The sequence below is a fragment of the Coregonus clupeaformis genome, chromosome 1, assembly GCF_020615455.1.
Source record: "Coregonus clupeaformis isolate EN_2021a chromosome 1, ASM2061545v1, whole genome shotgun sequence".
Taxonomy (NCBI): Eukaryota; Metazoa; Chordata; class Actinopteri; order Salmoniformes; family Salmonidae; genus Coregonus; species Coregonus clupeaformis.
Genome location: NC_059192.1, coordinates 49,983,149 through 50,006,687, shown reverse-complemented (window position 1 = coordinate 50,006,687; position 23,539 = coordinate 49,983,149). Strand labels below are relative to the sequence as shown.

General features: G+C 42.5%; 1 protein-coding gene across 2 annotated transcripts in view; it reads left to right on the top strand.

Moving 5' to 3' along the window:
- The first annotated feature begins 349 nt into the window (after positions 1-349).
- LOC121569557 (protein delta homolog 2-like) overlaps positions 350-23,539 on the top strand; it is a 35,699-nt gene continuing 12,509 nt past the window's right edge. The window contains exons 1-2 of one of the 2 annotated variants that reach the window (XM_041880628.2): positions 350-1,842; positions 10,156-10,248. In XM_041880628.2, the coding sequence (XP_041736562.1) occupies positions 10,170-10,248 (79 nt within the window). In that variant the 5' untranslated portion in view covers positions 350-1,842; positions 10,156-10,169. Of the gene's footprint in view, positions 1,843-6,289; positions 6,426-10,155; positions 10,249-23,539 lie in introns of those variants that run through there. The other variant, XM_041880637.1, reaches the window with a different exon arrangement.

The following is a 23,539-nucleotide window of genomic DNA, read 5'->3' as shown; positions in this document are numbered from 1 at the left end:
CCATTCAGCCCCATTCTCATCCCAAGATAAACAGACAAGCGGTTTCGGGCCAGGTGGCTTTGGGGGTGGGGGGCATATCCGTCCCCTCATATTCGAGAGTCATTCAATACCTCCGCTATCAAGGTCTCTCCATGCTGACAGACAGCCCCTCGCGCCCTGCATTGTGTGCAGATTACTAGCAGTTAAGGGAGAAAGCATCTCACAGCTGCACCGTCTGGTTCAATGTGTTACCTCTCAACCACCCTTAACGGGCGGCTATTTCAAAGTCCCCACTGGGCATGATCAAATTTAGCGCTCCTCAGCCAAAGTAACAATGAGCCCTGGGATTAGGTTACAACAAACAGGCCATGTACCCCTGGGACACCATCCCGCCTCTGCCTCGGGCAGGGGACAGGCAACACATTTGCCAGAGTGCAGCAGGGGGACACTGGCACGTCCGGCCCACCTCAAAGTGACAGGAGCGGAGCATCCCAGCAATGGAACGTTAATTCACGCTCCCTGCTTGTAGCACACAGGGGGACGGAGGGTGTTAATGACTAGAGTGATATCTCCTTTCAAAACAAATATCTGGAAAGAGCAAAGAAGACAGAAAACTGGCCGCTCGGACTTGTTGCATCGAAGTTGTTGGCCACTGTGTCTCAGTGTCTTTCAGACGGTCAGGTGACTACTTCAGGCTGTGCGTCTCTCTGAAGAGGACCTTACCTGAGCTCTGTGGGGCAACTGAATGTGAGTTCAGCTGCTCTCTCTCTGTCTATTCAGTTTCAGCTAACAGAGTGGTGTGGTTGCACCTATCCAGGAGGGCTTACAGAGGGATCGGGACGAAGCGGGTAGTCAGATGTCCGGCAGATTAAGAGGGCTTCGAGACCTTGGCATTTTTTTTGTTGAGTGACCCATGTAATAAAAATGGATTCCTGACATCAAGGCCAGTAAGACAAGCTTGAGCCTCTTCTGTTGAGGTGATACTGAGCACCTTTTTCCTTTCCTTCTCTGTAGTTTGACGCTGACAGAAAAACACTTGCCGGGTGTTGATTTATAGACAATAAAATATCCACACAACAAGCTTAGCTATCTGATATTCCATACAGCCGTCAGAGCAGTCTGACACAGAATCAATCAGAGAACACGTGGATGGCAAGAGTTTGAGGACTCTGTGCACTGGAAAGGAAGAGTGAGTGAGTGAGTGAGCTACAGGGGTGTGAATAGTGGAGTCAGTGAGTGAGCACTCATCGTCCATCCTCGGGGACAGAAACTTTCCACCAGCGCAATCCAACAACTTCTGTTCAAAGACCCCGAGAGCTGGTGGCTGCTGTCTGTTTTCTCTCTCTCCTTCTCAATTTCTTCCACTACACTTGGCGGGGCAATAAATAGCCACAGGTGTGTGGAGCTGCTATCTAATCAGAACTTAATTTAACACTGCCGCAAACAAAATATCCGACAAAGGCGTTCGAAAATAACCTGCGACCCTCCCTCACTCTCTCTCTCTCAGCTCAATGAGGAAGTGAAAAGAGTGTGTGGCCTGGAAAGTTAGGTCTGCACCCAGAGGAGAGGGTTAGGCGTGGAGCAGCCAGAGAGGGTGTGAAGTGGGGTGGACACGTGTATCCTTGTCGTCCAGCTAGAGGGGGAGCAGTGGCTTCTCCAGCCTGTCTGCAGCTCACCACACATTAAAATAACCCAACACCCACCAGAGGGAGGCTGCTGCCCAGCGGGTGTGAGGACTGGACACACTTCAAGAGAGGAGCCCACCGCCAGACTGATAGATTGGAGTGTAAGAGCACACTACGGGAGAGCTTTTCTCTACTTTTACAGAGTGAAGGACTGAGAGGAGTTTATTTGCCAAACAAGGTAAGAACTGAAATCATTTCACATAGAATACATGGACACATTTAATGTAGATCATTATGTTTGTTTTCTTGCAAAAGTGTTTGTGGGCAAAAGATTAAGGGCAACCTACTAAGTATATTAAAGGGAGAGTTCACCCAAATTACAAAATGACATTGGTTTTCTTACCCTGTATGCAGTCTATGGACAAGGGAAGACAGCAATCCATGTTTTGTTTACCTGGTTTACATGCTAACCTTTTAGCATTTGTGACAAAAAGCCAATGCAAGTCAATGGTACCTATATTAGCATGTTTGGCTTCATGTCCAAATCATCCTAAAGTATCTAGAAATTGATTGTGTAACTCAATGAAGTTACTTTAAGATTATTTGGACATGAAGCACGAAAATGCTAATATTTCAGGTATTTTACCCTGTTGAGACATGCTTTTGGTTCCTGGGGTAGAGTTGTATTTTAAGCTCACTGACTTGCTCTGCTCACTTGGGATTCATTGTCCAGATCGAAAGCCACAGGCAAACAAATGTGGTGTCCATAACAAGGGGACCTCAGTGGCCAGTAAATCAGTTAATAAATACTTCCTAATAAAAAGGCAACGAGTCTATAATCTGCTTTCACTGGCCCTCACAAGGCATTCTCTGGAACCAGACTAGGAGGCGGGGCGACGCGGCTTAGTGTAGACAGGTGTGTGTGTGTGTGTAGTCTACACAGGCATGTGTCTGTTTGGGTGTTTGTAAATTGCGCTGGTGAGAGAAAGAGTTTGTATTTATGAGAAAGTACTTTATAGTTGTCTGCAGCAGCGGTTCCCAACCTTTTCTGTTCCAGGGACAACCAAATCACCGTCAAAAGCTCTTTCGAGGACCACCATTCACGGAGTCTCAGATTTCTTTTAACATAAAATACTGTATCTTGGTGATCAAATTTAGTACATTTTTGCAGTGAATGTAACAAATGAAAGGCATATTATTATTATTATAAACAATTTGTATTGTGAAAAGTATGTAAAACTGCTTATAATACCTACTACTAACTGTTATTATATTTGGACGATTTTTGTTTTTTGTTTTATCAACAAAAAACATGCAGACCACCTGCAGAACCCCACAGGTTGGTAACCACTGGTCTACAGCATATGTGAGGTAATGACAATTCCTGTTCTTACAGATCTTGATTTAACGTCCTTTAATTAACAGCAACGTAGACATGCTGGGCACATTAACAGAAATCATTTATCAGGGACACTCATTTGCCAAGGCTTTATCATGTTATTTTCTGGCTGAAACAGTGCAGGGCTGGAGATCCTCTGTCCTCCTTCACCGTCACACAATCACAGTTGTCTCTCTGCCTTCTATCCTCTACAGATGCTTCCTAGTGATTTGTAGGAGCTGACAGAACCCAAGGCAGGGAGTATGTAACACACTTAGGGGTTGTTATTGGCAATATCAGGCCCAAAGGATTCTCAGGCTCTGTCATTGACTATCTGCAAGTCAGACTCCAAGTCTGTAGGACATTACTATTACAGCTTTATGAAAATGGAAGCATGTGAAAGCGAAATGACTCATCATGCACCACATGCCCTGCGATGAGGCAGTATGCTAAAGACCCTTGAGGAGATTCGCCAGAAAGGCCAATCTCTTTCGCACTGCCTCCCAAATGTTAGCAGCATCGGTCCTCTGTTGCCATAGCAGCCGTTGACCCCTGTGAAGATCAACCAGTGTTCTGGTGGGGTTCCTAGTAACTGGATTATTCGCTTCCAGGGCTCGTAGCATGTGAGAGGCCTTTCAAGGTACTCCCGTTCTGGTAAAAGGAAGATGAGCCACACTGCCCAAACATTAAAGACAGATATTCAGTTTACGCAAGAAGCCTTTTCCTCCCTCAGACGCTGTATTCTCCCTCCAAATCCAAAATAATGAAAAAAACTGTGGTAGTGCAGTGACTCATACTATAAAGCTGGGTAGAGTTACCTTTCACAACAGACCCCTGCGTAACAGGGCAGGTCTATGCAGTTAGAAATGACAAAGGAGAGGCAAACTCTTCATGTTCTGCCTTGGAGAGGAAATTGGCACTTGGGCCAATGGTAGTGCTGCAAGAGCAAGTCACAAAGTATGTAACTCCATAAACATTGATTTGTATTTAGTATTTATTTTACGTTACTGTTGCTTTTGTAATGCCTAGAGGATTTAGAGGCCTGACAAATTTATTTCAATTTTCCTAAGCTTGACACCATGTGTTACTAGAGCACTCCTTGAGTGGAATAGCTCTATTCAGATAGTAAAACTTTAAAAGCCAGAGGAAACCAGAAATATCATTAATCATGTATTAAGAACATGTGGGAAAATATATTCAATAAAGTCAAGTATTGTGGTGAAGTCGAGTTACATAACAGGACGATAGCATGTGAAGGAGGTCTATTCCAGTTTTCCCACTGGTGTTCTATCAGTCTAGTCTGAATGATAACAATTGGAATTTCAAGACAACTTTGGGAAAAGCACACATGCAGTATCTGTTCAACTCTTAACATTTTAACCCTTGATGATGGGAAGGTTCTTCCTTCTGTCAGTGAAACATTTTGTCCCAGAAATTTGTGCAAAACAATGTGATTTCAGTCAGAATCAAAGCAGGTAACAGCACAATATATTGTACAAACATGATGCATATGTTTTCCTATGGGTCCTCAGCTGATTAGGAATGATAACAATGTGACCATATTTTCATTTGGAGGCATTACACTGAAAAAACTAACAAATTACAATAAACTTTTGTAATCTCTCTTTTTGTTGTGTGTAATGCATACAAGTGTTAATTTAGCAATTTTCTAAATTGCAGTCATTGACATCAAATGTGGCTATTTAGAATCGAGGGGCTTTGGCTTATTAGAGAATAAAAGACTGACAGAACCCATATACTCTCTGAAGAGAGCTACAGAGTGAATGCAATTATTTTGTTTTTCATGTGGAGCAGATGCATCATAATCATGCTGTCTGAAAAGAGAGTCACCAAATGTAGATATCAAATTGCCTGGTCGATGGGTAGAATAATAGGCATGCCATTATCCCAATATAAACACAATGTATGCAGGCAGCAGAAAGCAGCACAGTTGATTGCGCTTCTCCATTCATCTGAATTTGGAGAGGGAGCCAGGCTGGCACACACCAGGACAGCACTAACCCACTGGGCACAGACGTCAGTTCAACGTCTAGTTTTGATTTACATTTGGTTCAGTTTTCAACTAACGTGAATTCAACAAAAAATGTAATGATGTCATTGGATTTAGGTCAAAAGTTGGGTGAAAAAAAGACAAAAATTACCTTAAGTTGCTGACTTTTTGCAAATCCAATCAGTATCACATATATTTTTTTGGTTGAAATAACGTGGAAACAACGTTGATTCAACCAGTTTTTGCCCAGTGGGAAGGCTATTTGGGTTGAGCGAAGTGGATGAAATTCCTTGAAGTGTCACAAGAGCTGTTGTGGGCTCCAGGAGTCAAATTCCATTTCACAGCAGATGTGCAAACTACACACCCAGGGTGACTGGCAAAGCTTTATAATGTGGTTTATTTCATGGCAAGATGCTATTTTATATACAGGCTTTCAGGGCTTCTTACAAGTGAAATGGGACTACAGCCACTTGTAAAAACAAGCGCCTGTAACCATTGTCTCTTAAAAACAATGGTTTGCCTGTGGTTAGCTGGACTAAACCAGACAGTAAGGTTAACATGAAAGGTGCAACAGACTTCTGATTGTCATGGGAGATAAAATACATATTTCAGGTAAATGTTCTTTCTTGCACAATATGCAGTAAAACACAATTACAAAGACATACACTATCAACAGGCAGTCACACATTTACAGTAAACACACACACACACATACACAGGCAGACGTACACTACGTGCGCACGCAAACACACACACACACACACACGTCAGCAGGAGGCAGTCATCCAGGCATGTAGATGCCTGTTTTCTAAGGCACACAGTCGTGATATTGTGGAGATAATCCTCTGAAAAATTATCCTTTTCTTACTATCACCTGCAGTGGAACGTGTGGGCACAGCAACCCTCCAACCTCAGGAGCCTGATCTGTCGCTACAGCAACAGCCATCCACTGACTAGCTCCACATTTCTAGGAGGTACAGAATACCAAGAAGCACACACAAGGGGGCTTGATTGATACTCATCTCAAATGTGTTTCTCTAGTCTAGGAGGTTGAGATTTTGAGAAACAGTGACAGAAATCGATCACTCAACCGATGTTTGTGAGTCCATTGTAGAATAGAAAGAAAGGTGATTATTAGACGTGATGGCTGTCTAATGGATATAGACATTAACGGTGCCTGTCTCTTTAAGAGCTGGTCCTTGGCAGGTCTGTGCTGTTAAGTGGGGAGGTGGATCCCTGCCTGTCTTTCTTCTGCCTCTTGTTTCTCTGACAGGCTTTTTGATCAACAAACTCCTCCGTGCTGCCTGCCTGCTCCTGAACGTGTGTCTGTGTTTCTCTATTATGTGTTTTTAATTGTTTGTGAAAGCACGTGTTCCTACTCGCTCTACCTGAGGATTCTTATTCAGTGGTGAGGTGACCACCTTCAGCTCAGGTGTGTAACATACATAAAGTGTGTGTATGTGTGTGTGTCTATACAATTATAGGCAATTGTAACCTTCTTTAGGCAATATATTGTATTGTTTTGCAAATGAACGAGAATCAGAATTGCTGATTAGGGTTGTGGCATAAAGTACATGAAAATGTGTGTGGACATCTTGGTGAGTTATCTAATCTTGGTTAGATGGTGATTTAATGTTTATGCTAAATTGTGGCCTGCAATTTGCATATTTAAAGAACATCTTGGTATCTTCTTGTTGTACTTAAAACTGAATTAAAAACCTGTTTTGCCACAAACCTACATGGAAAACGCACATTTGAAGTACAGTAATGTAATAAGTAAGGTCGTAATGACTGAATGAAACAAAACCAAGTACATTGTTATTTTAATTCGATGCTATTTGTCAGTAGTTTGATTGAATTCTACACAAAGTGGTGGAGCAATCAATGACTGTTAGCATTTGAAAATCAGCCACTATGGTCTTGTTATCATTCAATTGACCATTTACGCAATATGGTCAACAATTATCAGTGTTGGATTACAGTCAGTATTCTGAATACTGTGAGGGATGTTCTTTCTGGATGTTTTATCCTTGACACTCCATTAGTGGTTCAGGGACATAAGCACAAATAGCACTTCCAATAAAGGGTTAATTCTGAGATAAAATCCCACATGACCATTTATTGAAAAATGACATTTGAATCAGTTTCTGGGGAAAATTGCAATGCTGCGTCTCAACAGCAAAACATATGACTGCTGGCAAGGTTGTGAAGGAAGAAAACGATGTTGCCAAGAATATCACAGGAGATCCTAAACTCACACCTCTGCTATTTCCTACAGATGGACCGTAAAGACAATCAGTCATTTACAGTTGCCACAGCGATAGAGCAACATTTAGCTAAGAAGACTATATAGTGAGAACAGGAGTGGGTGGGGTGAAGTACAGACCAAAGTATTTTTGATTCCTGTGATTGGAAAAATGTAATTTAATTCAGCAGTTGATCACAAAACATTTATGTTATAGCCAAAGGAGAAAAGGGACAGAAGGTAGGCCTTAATCAAGATAGCTGCACTCAAGTCTCTACTGAAAGCAGGAAACAGAGTAATCTTGCGGAAGGTCTATTGAAGTCTGACCTGTATCTGATTGATGAAGAGCCAGGCTGAGATGTGCTGCCTGATGTTAGAACGTGTCACCTGCTGTAGCTGTGAACCCACAGGAAATACCCTCACATCTCTCTGCCAGTCTCTATCAATGTACTGAGAGAGATGGGCCCTATCCACATCCCTGTGGGAAACACATAGGGCACATGGAAAATGTATCTTCAGAAAGGAGAACAGGTGAGAAAAGGAAGGATGGAAGGATCTCAATGTCATCAATGTAGATTTTGTGTCAGAAAGGCCAGTACATGTTACACATGTTAGATTTTTGTGAGTGTGAGAAACAAATCCATACGATTCATTTGTTGGGTTTATATTTACATTTATAATATTCTTGCCAACACTTGAGCTAGAACAGACAGCGTCCCTGATAATTTACATGGAATCCAGCGCATCAAGGACAATGGACTGTGGCTATTTAATGTGGCATGGGGAGAAAGCCCTCCTATTATGGAATTAAAACTCCTCTTGGGTTTCCCGTTCAAAGCAGGGCCCGGCCACCCGAGTGGCGCAGCGGTCTAAGGCACTACATCGCAGTGCTTGAGGCGTCACTACAGACCCGGCTTCGATCCCAGGCTGTGTCGCAGCCGGCCGCGACCGGGAGACCCATGAGGTGGCGCACAATTGGCCCAGTGTCATCTGGGTTAGGGGAGGGTTTGGCCGGCCGGGATGTCCTTGTCCCATCGCGCTCTAGCGACTCCTGTGGCGGGCCGGGCGCATGCACGCTGACATGGTCGGCAGTTGTACGGTGTTTCCTCCGACACATTGGTGCGGCTGGCTTCCGGCTTAAGCGAGCAGTTTGTCAAGAAGCAGTGCGGCTTGGCGGGGTCGTGTTTCGGAGGACGCACTGGCTCTCGACCTTCGCCGCTCCCGAGTCCGTACGGGAGTTGCATCGATGAGACAAGAGTGTAACTACCAATTAGATATCACGAAATTGGGGAGAAAAAGGGGTAAAATTGTTTTACAAAAATAAATAAATAAATCAAACGAAAATAACAGGGTCCATGTTGGCTTTCATTAGCAGCTCACAGAGCTCCATTAGGCTATAGCGGGGAAGGGGCCAGTTGTTGCCCAGTAGCCACATTCACAACGGCTATTGAATGGAATCCCAGAATGACAATTGGGAGATTACTGAGAAGTATATGAAAACTCAAGCCAAGGGTAAGGCTGAAAGGTATAGCTCCCGACCCCTTGCTCTTAGTTTGCTCCATTCCAGGAAGAGCTGGAAAGGTCAACTTGCCATTGCATAGAAAAGTGAGGACAGCACCTTCATCTGGATAAGATATTTAGATGGACCTGGATAGGGTCAAGTCGGCTGACTGCCAAGTGGATATCAAAAATGTAAGTTCAAGTGCTGTGTGGCGGCAATGTAAATGTGATATACCTGAGTCACTGCATACTCTAGCCATTTAAATGGTTTAGCAGACTGCTGTAAGCAAAGAGACCACGCTCACATGTCACATAGGTAACTAATAGCAACGATATAGCAAAGTTGGAGGAGCAGGTTTATGCAGTAACCTTGGATGCAGTAACACTGCACTGATCTCAAGAAGACATAATGGTCAGTTCTCTCTCTAACAGAAGTTAGGTGACAGTCTGTATATGTGTATGGTGGGTGGCGCTGAGAGAGAGAGGTGGCACTGGAGTGGTGTGGTCTTGTTGTAAATGTCCAGTATTAAATATTCACACAATGTTGTAAATTATTGAGTGTCGGAAGACTGTCGAGGTGATCAGGTTTCTTTCAGTTTGATCTTTGGGGGAGTTGGAGGAGTGTTTCAGCGCTCCTGACTAACAGCACGCTTCATTTTGGTAAACTGAGTAAGCATAGCCCCTCTTCTGAGTTCTGGAACTACTGAGAAATAGAGCTGAGTAATATCGGGAAAGAGATCTAGGCTGATACTAGGTTTTGTTGGCTTCAATAGTTGTAACTGTTTCTCTCCAGGACCAACACTTGTCCTTGAATGCCATCATGTCTGAGCTGATTTATAACTGGGACACCTGGCTAAGTGTCCTTTATCAAAAAGATGACAGCAGAATAAGAGTTATGAGCCAAGATGTAATAAACCTGCAGGCCTCCGCGACGGAATGTCTCACTCCTGTTCTGTAACCTTTGGAGACCCCTTTGTGGCCATAAGCATGTTTACCTTATGGTAGAGCTGGGACGATAAACTGACACCGACCATACCAATCACTTTTGCTGATATCGTTCATTACGATAAGTAGCCTATACTAGAGAAATGTGAACTTTGAAAGGAAATTGTTGTTAATGGGACAATTGATGGCTACAACCATCTACAACCATCAAACTAGTAGTAGTAGTTTAAAGGATAATAAAAAATAAACTGTGGTTCACATTAATGTTAGAAACGTATCGTTCTATTTATCGTTATCACATCAATTCATACAATTTATTGTCATATTATTTTTTGTCCATATCGCCCAGCTCTACCTTATGGTAGAGATTTATGTCATGCCAAAGATAGATGTACCTACATTCGAGTCCTGTGTATCGGCACAACGTTAACCTCCTAAAGCCTAAGGAGGAATCTTCTGTGCTCCATTTCAGATCCCCTTTGCATCATGCCTCTGAGAGACTCAGTCACGCTGCTGCTCTGGAGTTGCTGTATACTACTGCTCGTCCACCAATGCGAGGGTCAAGGTAAGGCATTTGCTGCATGTCAATCAGTGCCCTCAAATAATAAATGGCTCAAGGCTAGCTAGTAGCCACCCACTACAGCAGTACATACTGTATACCGGTATGTACATCCTATAGTACACACAGTGGGGTCCGAAATTATTGACACCCTTAATAAAGATGATCAAAAATGACTGTATAAAATAAATAATTTAAATACTGAGCTATATTGTATGTTCCCTCTAAGCTGTGTGTGTGCGCGGGGGCGCAGCTCACCGGGACTGCCATGCAGAAGAAATATCAGCCCGCGCAGAGAAGCACGAGATTGAACTTCACTCAACTTTCCCCGTTAGTTAACACTATCAACGTTGACCCTGGTTGCTTCTGTGGGTCGCTCTGGATGGGAGCCTGTTAGATGACTGAATGTAATGTAATGTCAATGTTGAGCGGCTTCCCTGCAAGTAGATTGTATGTTTTAATATTCCAAAATATATTTTTATTTTTTTAAACACTAGCAACGTTTCCCTTTACTGTGGGAGTTGTGATCGAATCAACGCAATATTAGCCACGTTCAATGCAACATACCGAAACAAATTAACTATGCAAGAAATGTTGTTGTAGGCAGAACACATCGGAGTAGGATTCTATTGCATTGACTGTACTCTACACAGACCGGTGCTCCATCACCAATCAGAGCTGCAGTAGGCCTATATGGAACTGTGCCATTCACTTTGAACTTAACTGTTTTTACAGCATGAGTGGTCGTGAGTAGATGCTCTTGTTTTGAGATCAAAGCGAGAGCTAAATGTAGCGACATTTGTTCATATCCTTTGCTAGTTAGTGAGTTATTAGCCCAGTTATAGATAATTTGTAGTCCTCAATGGGGGAGTGATTGCTTCCTACAAGAGCACAAAACGTGTGCATTTCTAGACATCTTTGAAAAGTGAGTCAGGTAAAGAGCTTTTTTGTCTTAAAGGGGCAGTGTTGCATTTTGAGACAGGCTTGAATAAGCTAAGTAGGCAATACGTAGAGGGTAGAATAATATGACTGATTCTCTGTAATAATTGTATTGGAATAATGATGCAAGTGGATAAACAGGTTAATGTCAAGCCCTGCATGTTTTTTTCAAAAGTCTCATGGAATGTAGGCCTACATAGAACACCACACATTGGCTGCTACTGTAGGCTGAATGATAGAACAGCTGTTTCCATGATAAAATGTTATGGGATACTTTTTCTCCATTGTTTTTGATGGTAGGCCACTCTGGTAGGCCTACATTATGATCAAATAGCCACAGTAGACTACTTGACCACTGTTAAAACTAACTTAAAGCGGGTACAGCCTCAGTGTTCACAGGAAACGCGCACCGGAAGTTGCACAGAATATTCCCAACGTTTTCAGTGACTAAAAAAATTTGAGGGAACATTGATTGTATGCTAAAGAAATGGTCATTAGGCCACAAAATTACAAAAATATATATCTCAAAAAGATAGGGGTCAAAATGATTCACACCATTTTCAATACCTTTCAATAACTCACCTTGCGAGTAAAACGGCACTGAGCCTTTTTCTGAAATGTTTTATGAGTTGGAAAACACATTGGGAGGGATCTTAGACCATTTCTCCATACAGAATCCTTCCAGATACTTGATATCCTTCGCCTGGACTGGCCTCTTCAATTCAAACCACAGGTTTGAGATGGCCATTGCAACATTTTGATTTTGTGGCCAATTAACCATTTCTCTAGCATACAATATTGCTCAGTATTTTAATTATTTATTTTATACAGTCATTTTTTGCTAATCTTTATCAGGGGTGTCAATCATTTCGGACCCCACGGTATATGTACTCCTAGACAGAGAGCCCTGGCAACTGTACATGTGAGTACATCTGATACTGTATGTAGGGTAACTATCGGGTTGAAGCCAAAGGAGCAATACGATTTCTGCTTGCTGATATAAGTAAACAAAACTCTGTTAAAAACATACATCAGAAGTAGTTTGATTTAGAATGATTAAATACAAAATTTAAATAAAAAGAAACAAGCAAGATGTTGTGTACAATAACAAATATGTAGACTCAATAAAACATTGTTTAAAGCATGAAGTACAGATTCTTAACTGCATTTCAATTTAAACTTTGAACATTGCTGTCTGTGCGTGAAGAATCATGTTTTTGAATCAGTCATAATCTGCCCTCAGTACAGAGTGGAATATCACAAACGGAGACGCTTTTTCTCTCCTTCTCCCTTCCCTGTGAAATTCCTGTCTGGTTAAAGAATGTGATTCATTTTGGCGTCGCCCCCTGGGGTGAGAAGGGGAGCCGTGATGTGGTAGGAGGCATTGTGTCAAGAGGTGTGACACGTGTATCAGAAGACAGGAATGCCCTCTGTGTTACAGCAGTAGCCACTAGCCATGGGGTTTGCTTTAAGGATAAAGGGTCGTAGAGCCTTTCCCGACCTGTCTACGTCTTCAGGCCCTGCCAAGCGCCTCAGAGCCATGGGATAAGGCAGTTGATGATCCCTGCTCTGCCGTCCTGCCTAAATATTTTTCTAGCGGCGCAAACAGCTGAGTGGATACAGAGATTGAATGATCCTTAATTTCTCAAGGATCTGGTTACGATTCCCTCAGCTCCTTCAGACGCTGGTGCCCCCTCGCACGTCCCTCCTTACCCCTTCCTCCTCAATCTGGATTTAGGACACGCGTGCGCGTGGGCTGGGATCAAAATGGAGGAAACCGAAACCTGTGCTGCGAGTATAACTGGCACCAAAGCACTTGCCGTGGCGTGAGCAGGGAAGGATGGGAGGTGGGGATAAAGTTTCATGGCCAGGAGTAAATTTAGATCCTTCTGGTTTTAACATGAAGAGACAGCGCGGCCGGTGTGTAAAGTACCCCTCCAGAGGAGCACCGGGGAGCTTGCAGGCTCTGAGGGCCAGACTGCGGAAGAAAACAGCACCTGTCCCCCCATGATTAGATGGTAAATCAGAAGCTCTTAAAGAACACTGCTCCAAACAAAGGACAGTGTGTTTAACAGTTGGTGGTCCAGTCATTATTTCCATGATTATCTGGTGATACATAAGCTGGTGACAAGGCCCTGGTCCAAAGCCTGAATACATACGATATCACCACCCTGCATTCTATGAATGACATGTTGACAACTTACTAAGTTACTACAATACTACAGTGTACTGTATATACACCAGTGGAGGCTCCTCAGAGGAGGAAGGGGAGGACCATCCTCCTCAGTGAATTTCATAAAAATAAAACATTAAACATTGAAAGTTATAATTTTTTAGATAAAACTATACTAAATATATTCACGTCACCAAATAATTGATTAAAACACACTGTTTTGCAATGAAGGTCTACAGTAGCCTCAACAGCACCCTGTAGAGTAGCACCATGGTGTAGCTGGAGGATAGCTTCCGTCCTCCTCTTGGTACATTGACTTCAATACAAAACCTAGGAGGCTCTTGGTTCTCACCCCCTTCCATAGACTTACACTATAATTATGACAACTTCCGGAGGAGGTCCTCCAACCTATCAGAGCTCTTGCAGCATGAACTGACATGTTGTCCACCCAATCAAAGGATCAGAGAATGAATCTAGTACTGAAAGCATAAGCTACAGCTAGCTAGCACTGCAGTGCATAAAATGTGGTGAGTAGTTGACTCAAAGAGAGAGAGAAAAATACATTAGTTGAACAGTTTAACAAATTAATTTCTTTAAAAATGGAGAAGCAAGAGAGAGCGAATGCAGCTGGCTAGTTTAGTTACTCAAACACCTGGCTCAAACAGAGTTAGCTAGCTGGCTATGACTATCCAACAACACTGGAACTGTTCCAAATTAAGGTAAACGTTTGGTTTTATTAATTTATTGCCACCAGGGCTCACCGGTGTAACTGCTTACTGACTATACACTAACGTTACTGCATGATTGTAGCGGGTTTACTAACACATTAGTTCTATTAGCTATGTTGACTAGGACGTTACATTAGCTAATATGGGGACAACGATGTAGGCTGTGTGTAGCGGCTATGACATGGTTTGGCTTGGAAAGGTTTTTTCGCCTGGTCACATACAGCTGATGTGTTGTTCATTGAAGTCCACAAACTAAGGGAAAAGGTGAGAGGAGGAGAGTGCATAGAGGCGAGAAGGAATACAACGTGGCTGTTATGAAAGTGAACTGTGTATACGCGTGATCAGGGGTGTATTCATTCCGACGATTCTGTTGAAAAACGTTTCTTAAACGGAAGCAAACGAAACAGGGATAAAAATACCTGAATTTGTCCAATAGAAACTCTTGTTTGCAACTGTTGGACTAATGATTACACCCTAGATAAGCTAGATGCAGGCAAGAGTGTGCAAGGCGGTATTGAACGTGTCACTGTCTGTCCAGGTGTCACTGTCTGTCATCTCAAGTTTCTCTCAACCTGTGTGCACCTACGTTGTAAACTTTCATTCATAGGCTAGGTTGAAGTAACCTCATGATGGGTATAGAGAAAATTAGAGTATCATGTGGTAGCCTAAACCTATCGATGTTACATTGAACTGGGTGAATGGAATATGAATGACAGTCATCCAACATGCTGTAATAGAATTAAGGCCATGCTCATCAAATAAATAAATAATCCTCCCTCATCATAAACGGCACTGACCGCCACTGATATACACAGTTGTCATTGTTAATATTCTGAAAATGTTTATACTGTATAGAATTTTTTGTTATCTTGCTCAATAATCAAGCAGCTGGGGGACTTCGTCCTGATTAGTTTAGGACTATTTTTCCTTATTCCAAGTCTTCCAGAATGCATTCTGTTGCTGATTCTGAGCCCTGGGTCTAGTTGTGTCTTCAAGGTTCCAGTCTTAGCAGAGCTGGAGGGAACCTATTACAAACACACAAAGCCCACCACAGGGACAGGGAATGGGGCTGGCCAGACAGGCTTCCCTGGCAGACAGTGGCTGGGACTAGTTTTCTCTGAATTGCTGCAGGGCCAGCAGCAGGAATGAAAGGCAGGCGGGAGGGCTGCTGTACTTTCCTGGACCTCTGAGAGCAGGCTGACTTGTCTGTCCACACTCTGCAGTGATCAGACGGCTGTCTGTCCGTCTACCCTGGCCTGCTCATTCCCTCCCTACGGACGTGTGCATGATATGTGCAGTATGGCTGCCCAAGCCTTTGGCGCACGCCCATCCTGCATACTCCTTCTCCTCTCTGTCCCTCTCACTCATTGTGATGCTCACTGTAGTCCAAGTCAGACTGCAGGCTAGCTCCACTTCCATCCCCTTAAATTCTCAATCTGTCTTTCTTCCTAACAGATATAACACACTTCACACAGTGCTTCAAGATGCTTTGAAGTTTACTCTAATAAACCATGCAGAAAAAAGTTGGAAACAAAAAAGGGCCTCCATGCAGCTTTACCACTAGGGATGAGAAATCAGAGAGCAAATTACAGAAATATGCTCCCATCTAAACCTCAGGCACTGGCAGCATGGGGTAAATGGCACCTGAAGGATTGTTGATGTTGTGTACTGTGACATCCTCCATGCCATTTTAGGACACCGTACAGGACAAGCAAATGGCTGGATCAGGGCTCAATTCAATTGTTCTTGCTTTGTGTACACAGTAGCATTTTAACATATTTATTTCCGGTGGTCATATAAAATTGCAAAATGTTCCTAGATAGACACGCATATGTAATAGAAGGTTTAATTCAGCCTTAAGTCATATAAGATGCCACAAGTGTGCTGTTATATTCAACTAATCATGCTTTTAAAAGAGCACAGTTTAATTTGTGCATGTCAAAAACATAAATTAGGTCTCTGAAAATATAACAGCTTACAGCATTATTCCCATTGTCAGTGGGATTTCTTATTTGTTTAATAGCTTCCCTGTTTAGAATACATGAGCTAATGCATTTCATTGTTCAAGTTCCGCTTTGTTCCCACGGACACATGGCTTACTGCAGCCAACTGTCGTGTTGTTCATGGAAAATGCCTGCCATTCCACATCAATCCAATGAGTTTCTGCAGCATTGTATGCATTCGCAACTGAAGGATAACTCAATTGTCTTATGGTACAGATTATAATTGCCAAAGCTACACTATTCTAAATGTTGAGATGTGAAGACGCAACAAAAATAAGAAATATAGTCAGTTGAGCTGAGAAACTAAAGCTAACAGACCAGGCTATATGAGAAAGTTTACTATTGTATATCAAAGAAAGAATTGGTATAAGTTACTGCTCAGGTAACAAAGATAATAGCTGTTATACTGTAAGAACTCTGCTCTAAAAATCCCTCTGTATAGTGAAAGGGTTTGGGTAAAGTACTACAGTGTGGGAGGTGAGACAAGGAGTGATTGTGAATTCCAGTGGTGTTTGGGCAGAGTTTGTGCGGGCAGAGACATGACTGTACGGCATCCCTCTCCTCCCACCACACGCGCTCCCCTCGTGCTGCTCACCGCTACCACACACCATACCTGGCAAGCCCCCATTATTTACTAAAGCCAAGTACAGACAGTACATAGGTATGCCTAAGGCCAGCCAAATCCACTAGTAATAACAACTGATGACAATAAGAGATTAATCACATATCCCTTTAGTAGTAAATGCTTGCCAGTTTATGGGGATGTTTAATTACTCAGCAATGCAGCTTTAGTTACCTTTCTGCAAACCAATAGCATATAATTCATAGTCAGATACAATCATATAAAACCCCAAGTGAAATCAAAGTGTGTGACTCATCATGTGGGCATTCGTCTACCCTCGTCCCCACTCCCAAGGTTTCAAGTTGTATTAGTCATATGTTATACAATGTCCAACGAAATGCTTATTGCAGGTTCCTTCTCGATAATGCAACAACAATAAGAAATAATAAAAGATAAGAATATGAACATAAAGTAAATGGCTCAGTAGAATAGAATAAACATGTTAGCATAAGTATAATACAGGAAGGCACAATTTATAGTACAGTATTTACATGTATCAGGGAGGGAGGGATTGGGGGGAAAGTGTTTAAATTGTGCAGTATTAGCAATAGTGTATGTGTGTGTGTGTGTGTGTGTGTGTGTGTGCGCGCGTGTGTGTGTGTCTGCATGTCTGTGTGGGTGTGTGCGTGAGTGAGTGCATGTGTGCTAAGGTGCGGAGAGTCAGTGCAGGTGGTCAGTCCAGTTCAAGTGTTCAGCAGTCTGATGGTTTGTAGATAGAAACAGTCTCTGAGCCTGTTGATATCAGACCTCATGCTCCGATACCATCTGCCCGACGGTAAGGGAGTGAACAGCTCGTGGCTGGGATGATGCTGCCGGACTTCCTCAGGCACTCTCAAGTATATCTCCCGGATGGGTGGGAGCACGGTCCCAGTGATATACTGGGCTGTCTTCACCACCCGCTGGAGGGCCTTTCGGTCGTGGATGGAGCAATTCCCGTACCAGGCCATGATGCAACTGGTCAGGATGCTCTCGATGGTGCAGCAGTAGTATTTGGAGAGGGCCCAGGGTGGCATTCCGAATTTCTTCAGCCGCCTTAGGAAGTAGAGGCGCTGTTGCGCCCTCTTGACAAGAGTGGTGGTGTTGATGGTCCATGTCAAATCATCGGTGACGTGGACACCAAGGAACTTAAAACTGCTGACTCTCTCTGCTGCAGTCCCGTGGATGTGGATCGGGGCGTGTTCCCTCCTCTGCTTCCTGAAGTCAAAAATCAATTCCTTTGTTTTGCTGATGTTGAGGAAGAGGTTGATGTCCTGGCACCACAATGCTAGTTCACTTACCTCCTCCTTATAGGCTAACTCGTCGTTGTTGGTTATCAGGCCTACAACCGTGTTGTCGTCAGCAAACTTGATGATGGAGTTGCTGTCGTGCAAACCCACACAGTCGTGGGTGAACAAGGAGTACAGCAGAGGGCTGAGAACACACCCCTGGGGGGCACCTGTGTTAAGAGTCAGTGTGAAGAAGGTATTGTCAAGATGGCGCCAACGGAGAAGGGTGACATCTTACGAGTTCCAACCCGTCTTTTTTCATGTTAATCTTTATTATTTTTGTGCAGAAAGTTCATTCTATTATCAAATATGACGCCAAGCACTTATGGACATCAGACCGACATTTACTAACCTCGATTTCAACTTCAAATCCGACCTCAACTCTGACTCAGCTGTTCCCTTGTTCATACCAGACCCCATTCCTTTGTTTCATGGGCTACCAAAACACCACAGGTTTAGACGCGGGAGATGTGCTGGCATCCTGGTGAGATTGAGACAAAGAGAATATCGACTGGCACCCCGGTCCATTTTATTGGCAATTGTCCAGTCACTTGAGAATAAGATAGATGAGCATCGTTCTAGAGTCTCCAATCAGAGAGACTTGAAAAGCTGCAATATTATATGCCTTGCAGAGACATGGCTGGATGACTATGTACGTAGGACTCAGTGGTTTCTCAATGCAGCGGCACAATCAGACAAAGGCGGCCTCGGACAAGTCCAAAGGGGGAGGGGTGTGTCTCTTCATAAACAACAACTGCTTCTAGTGTGAAGGAAATTTCGAGCTTTTGCTCACCTGATATAGAATACCTCATGGTAAGCTTCAGAGTGTTTTATCTACCAAGAGAGTTCTCATCTGTAATCATTACAGCTGTATACATCCCTCCACAAGCCAACACCACTTTGGCACTCAACAAACTGTATGGGGCCATAAACAAACAAGAAACTGCTTACACAGAGGCAGCGTTTCTTGTTGGCGGAGATAAATGAGTGGAGACTTAAAACCATTCTACCTCACTTTTACCAGCACGTTTCCTGCGCCACTAGGGCCGCTAAAACTCTAGACCACTTTTAATCTACCCACAGAAACACATATACGGCACTCCCTTGTCTTCCCTTCGGCAAATCTGACCATGACTCTATTCTCCTGCTTCCTGTTTACAAACAAAGCTCAAACAGGAAGTAACAGTGACGCACTCAATACGGAAGTGGTCCATTGAAGCAGACACAAGGCTGCTTCATTGGACTAGTACAGACTGGGATATGTTCCGTTATCCATTCAATAACATTGAGGAATTTACCACATCAGTCATGGGCTTCATCAATAAGTGCCTAGACAATGTCGTCCCCACAGTGACTATACGAACGTATCCAAACATAAAACCATGGATTACCGGCAATATCCACGCTGGGCTAAAGGCTAGAGCTAAAACTTTTAAACAGGTTAACACTCGCAAGGCCCAGACGAAATACCAGGGCGTGTTCTCAAAGCATGCACAGACCCTCTGGCAAGTGTCTTCACTGACATTTTCAATCTCTCCAGGTGGTGAGGGTAGACTCAACACCTCTGCCACGCTGACCCTCAACACGGGGGCCCCTCAAGGGTGTGTGCTTAGTCCCCTCCTGTACTCCCTTTTCACCCATGCCAACACCATCATCAAGTTTGCTGACGACACGACGGTGGTAAGCCTGATCAACGACGGAGTGGTCAGAGATTTGGCAGTGTGGTGCCATGACAACAACCTCTCCCTCAACGTCAGTAAGACCAAGAAACTGATTAACTCTTTAGTCATATCCCAGTTCACCTATTTGCTTATGGCCCTGCCTACACCTAACCTTTTTTTAATTATATGAGCAAAAAATCTTCCACTTTATTTGGAACGGCAAGCCAGATATAATTAAAACGGGCCTATTTATGTAAGGAATATGAATTCGGAGGGCAGAAATGATTGAATATTAAAGCATTGGACCTCTCACTAAAGGCTTCAGTCCTACAAAAGCTATACTTAAATCCGAACTGATTCTCCAGCAGATTAGTAAGAATGGCTCACCCCGTGTTCAAGAATGGCCTTTTTCCCTTTCTTCAGATTACAACCTCTCAGTTTCGGTTATTTGGTTCTAAACTAACATATGGAATTGTTTTTAGATGGTCATACCAAGGATCATTTAGCTATTTGATTTTCAATTTTAAGGTATCAAAATACATATATATTGGATGAAACATAGAATTTGGCATTACTGCTATTAGCCAACACTGTGAATAACAGTCAAAAATAATCAAAAGGAAGTTTGTTCTGAAGTGTCTGTCCTGTATCTGAGAGATATAAGAAAGATCAGGAAACAATTTTTTTTACATGTATTTATCCCCTTATTTTAGGCATAAAACTATCTCCATATTTACTTCCATATTTTTTTTTCAACCTTCAGAAGAGTCTTGTAAGGCTTGTGGGCATCCTAGAGTAAAACGGAGAACCCATCATTTTCGTGAGGCCAAAACGTTCGGACACTACAGACGTTTTCGGGATGTCTCACGGTCTGACAAACACCGCTCTAGCTCTGCCAACTTTCACTGCAGATGCGGAAGAGCGATATCGACGGATGTGGTGGAATGAGACGCAGCCCAAGAAAAACATATCTCTAGCTTAAAAGGACGGATTTTGATGGGGATTTTGTTGTGTTAATTCGACTTCTGCGGGGGACAGGAAATTGTCATTTAAGGGGTCATTTAAGGACCCACAAATTTACAGCTGCGCCACACAGGTTGCAAAATAGTTGGGAAGAGATTTTCGATTATGAACCGATACACAAAACAACGCCGGATTCAAAACGTAGAGTTTTTCAATTTAAATTATTATACAAAATTATTGTAACCAATATAATGTTATATACAGTGCATTTGGAAAGTATTCAGACCCCCAGCCTTATTCTAGAATGTATTAAATTGTTATTTCCCCTCATCAATCTACACACAATACCCCATAATGACAAAGCAAAAACAGGTTTTTAGAAATTTTTGCAAAGAAACAAACTGAAATATTACATTTACATAAGTATTCAGTCCCTTTACAGCGATTACAGCCTCGAGTCTTCTTGGGTATGACGCTACAAGCTTGGCACACCTGTATTTGGGGAGTTTCTCCCATTCTTCTCTGCAGATCCTCTAAAGCTCTGGCAGGTTGGATGGGGAGTGTCGCTGCACAGTTATTTTCAGGTCTCTCCAGAGATGTTAGATCGGGTTCAAGTCCGGGCTCTGGCTGGGCACCTCAAGGGCATTCAGAGACTTGTCCCGAAGCCACTCCGGCATTGTCTTAGCTCTGTGCTTATGGTGGTTGTCCTGTTGGAAGGTGAATCTTAGCCACCAGTCTGAGGTCCTGAGCGCTCTGGAGCAGGTTTTCATCAAGGATCTCTCTGTACTTTGCTCCGTTCATCTTTCCCTCGAGCCTGACTAGTCTCCCAGTCCCTGCCGCTGAAAAATGTATACAATTTTTGACATGCGTTTTTCTGGATTTTTTTGTTGTTATTATGTCTCTCACTGTTCAAATAAACCTACCATTAAAATTATAGACTGATCATGTCTTTGTCAGTGGGTAAACGTACAAAATCAGCAGGGGATCAAATACTCTTTCCCCTCACTATATATATATATATATATATATATACACATATATGTGTATATATGTGTGTATATATATATATATATATATATATACACACATATATATGTGTATGTGTATATATGTATGTGTATATATGTGTGTGTGTGTGTATGTATATGTATATATGTATGTGTATATATGTGTGTGTGTATATATATATATATATATATATATATATATATATATATATATATATACACACACACACACACACACACACACACACACACACACACACACATATATATACACACTACCGTTCAAAAGTTTGGGGTCACTTAGAAATTCCCTTGTTTTCGAAAGAAAAGCAATTTTTTTGTCCATTAAAATAACATCAAATTGATCAGAAATACAGTGTAGACATTGTTAATGTTGTAAATGGCTATTATAGCTGGAAACGGCTGATTTTTAATGGAATATCTACCTAGGCGTACAGAGGCCCATTATCAGCAACCATCAGTCCTGTGTTCCAATGTCACGTTGTGTTTGCTAATCCAAGTTTATCATTTTAAAAGGCTAATTGATCATTAGAAAACCCTTTTGCAATTATGTTAGCACAGCTGAAAACTGTTGTGCTGATTAAAGCAGCAATAAAACTGGCCTTCTTGAGACTAGTTGAGTATCTGGAGCATCAGCAATTGTGGGTTCGATTACAGGCTCAAAATGGCCAGAAACAAAGAACTATCTTCTGAAACTCGTCAGTCTATTCTTGTTCTGAGAAATGAAGGCTATTCCATGCGAGAAATTGCCAAGAAACTGAAGATCTCGTACAACGCTGTGTACTACTCCCTTCACAGAACAGCGCAAACTGGCTCTAACCAGAATAGAAAGAGGAGTGGGAAGCCCCGGTGCACAACTGAGCAAGAGGACAAATACATTATAGAGTGTCTAGTTTGAGAAACAGACGCCTCACAGGACTCCAGGATGCTGACTTTCTAGGCAGAGTTGCAAAGAAAAAGCTATATCTCAGACTGGCCAATAAAAATAAAAGATTAAGATGGGCAGTCTGAGATATGGCTTTTTCTTTGCATCTCTAATACTGCAAAACATTGTGGCAAAGCAATTCACTTTCTGTCCTTAATACAAAGTGTTATGTTTGGGGCAAATCCAATACAACACATTACTGAGTACCACTCTACATATTTTCAAGCATAGTGGTGGTGGCTGCATCATGTTATGGGTATGCTTGTAATCGTTAAGGACTGGTGAGTTTTCCAGGATAAAAAAGAAACTGAATGGAGATGAGCACAGGCAAAATCCTAGAGGAAAACCTGATTCAGTCTGCTTTCCGCCAGACACTGGGAGATGAATTCACCTTTCAGCAGGTCAATAACTTAAAACACAAGGCCAAATCTATACTGGATTTGCTTACTAAGAAGACAGTGAATGTCCACGAGTTGCTGAGTTACAGTTTTGACTTAAATCTCCTTGAAGATCTATGGCAAGGCCTGAAAATGACTGTCTAGCAATGATAAACAACCACTTTGACAGAGCTTGAAGAATTTTCAAAAGAATAATGGGCAAATGTTGCACAATCCAGGTGTGGAAAGCTTTTAGAGACTTACCCAGAAAGACTGACAGCTGTAATCGCTGCCAAAGGTGCTTTTACAAAGTACTGACTCAGGGGTGTGAATAGTTATGTATATTAGATATTTCTGTATTTCATTTTCAACAAATGTGCAAAGATATTGGGGTATTGTGTGTAAATGGTGAGAAAAAATATATATTTAATCAATTTTGAATTCAGGCTATAACACAACAAAATGTGGAATAAGTCAAGGTGTATGAATACTTTCTGAAGGCGCTGTATATACAGTGGGGAAAAAAAGTATTTAGTCAGCCACCAATTGTGCAAGTTCTCCCACTTAAAAAGATGAGAGAGGCCTGTAATTTTCATCATAGGTACACGTCAAC